The 771-nt window shown below is 54.6% G+C and overlaps 1 protein-coding gene across 1 annotated transcript in view; it reads left to right on the top strand.

Moving 5' to 3' along the window:
* Positions 1–200: 200 nt before the first annotated feature.
* The window catches only part of GMNC (geminin coiled-coil domain containing), a 9,702-nt gene continuing 9,131 nt past the window's right edge, over positions 201–771 (top strand). Inside the window, exon 1 of the mRNA XM_006765204.2 lies at positions 201–398. Coding sequence (XP_006765267.2) covers positions 201–398 — 198 coding nt within the window. The remainder of the gene's footprint in view (positions 399–771) is intronic.

Raw genomic sequence — 771 nt, 5'->3', positions numbered from 1 at the left:
GGCACCTGCCAACCAGTCCGCCCCGCCCAGCCGGGCCCTGCGCACCACGCGGGCGGGAGCAGGAGTTCGCCAAGTCTGCCCCGGGTGCGCGGTCTCCTCCACCCCCGACGCGGGCAGCAGCCTGCACAGGCGCGGGTTTCGAAGGTTTCAGGTCCCAGCAGGCGGTCGCCCGGAGTGCTAGTGCTTTTGGCTTTGGCTGAATGACTCTTGAGCCACGTCACCAGTTTGACAGCCTCGCACCAAATCAGAGGCGGCGCTCACGGGGAGCCCCGGGCGTCCCCCGCCGCTCCTGCAGATTAGAACTCGCCTCTCCTAGCTCCTCCCCTCAGTCCCATTTAAAACTCCGAAAAATTAAGAGTGGACTCAGTTTCTGCAGCGCCTTCTTCCACTGCAAGATGGTAAGTGAGGAGCTGGCTTTTGCTAGCTTGCTGGTGAAGCCTGGGGGCGCTGAGAGCTAGTAAGCTTTGCATTTAGAATCTCTCCCACCTTGGAAGGAAGATTTCTCTGCTACCTGTCAATAAAGAGGGGTTCTTTGCTGCCCATCTTGCTTTCTCATTCCCCATCTCTCTCATCCTTTACCTTCTCTGTTATTTCTGTTATTTTTGTCTCCCAACTTTCCCCGTACACCTGCACTCACTTTTCATTCCACATCTTTCTGTAGATTACGCACATATCAGCAAACACTTGGACTTAACCTAGTCTAGGGCTATTTGGGGTTTGTTTTCTTCTCAGGTGTCAATTGCATAATAGCTCAGCTCTAATTCCAGTCAT

The sequence above is a fragment of the Myotis davidii genome, unplaced genomic scaffold, assembly GCF_000327345.1.
Source record: "Myotis davidii unplaced genomic scaffold, ASM32734v1 scaffold260, whole genome shotgun sequence".
Lineage (NCBI taxonomy): Eukaryota > Metazoa > Chordata > Mammalia > Chiroptera > Vespertilionidae > Myotis > Myotis davidii.
The sequence above is the reverse complement of the archived record's forward strand: the minus strand, read 5'-3'. Positions and strand labels throughout refer to the sequence as shown.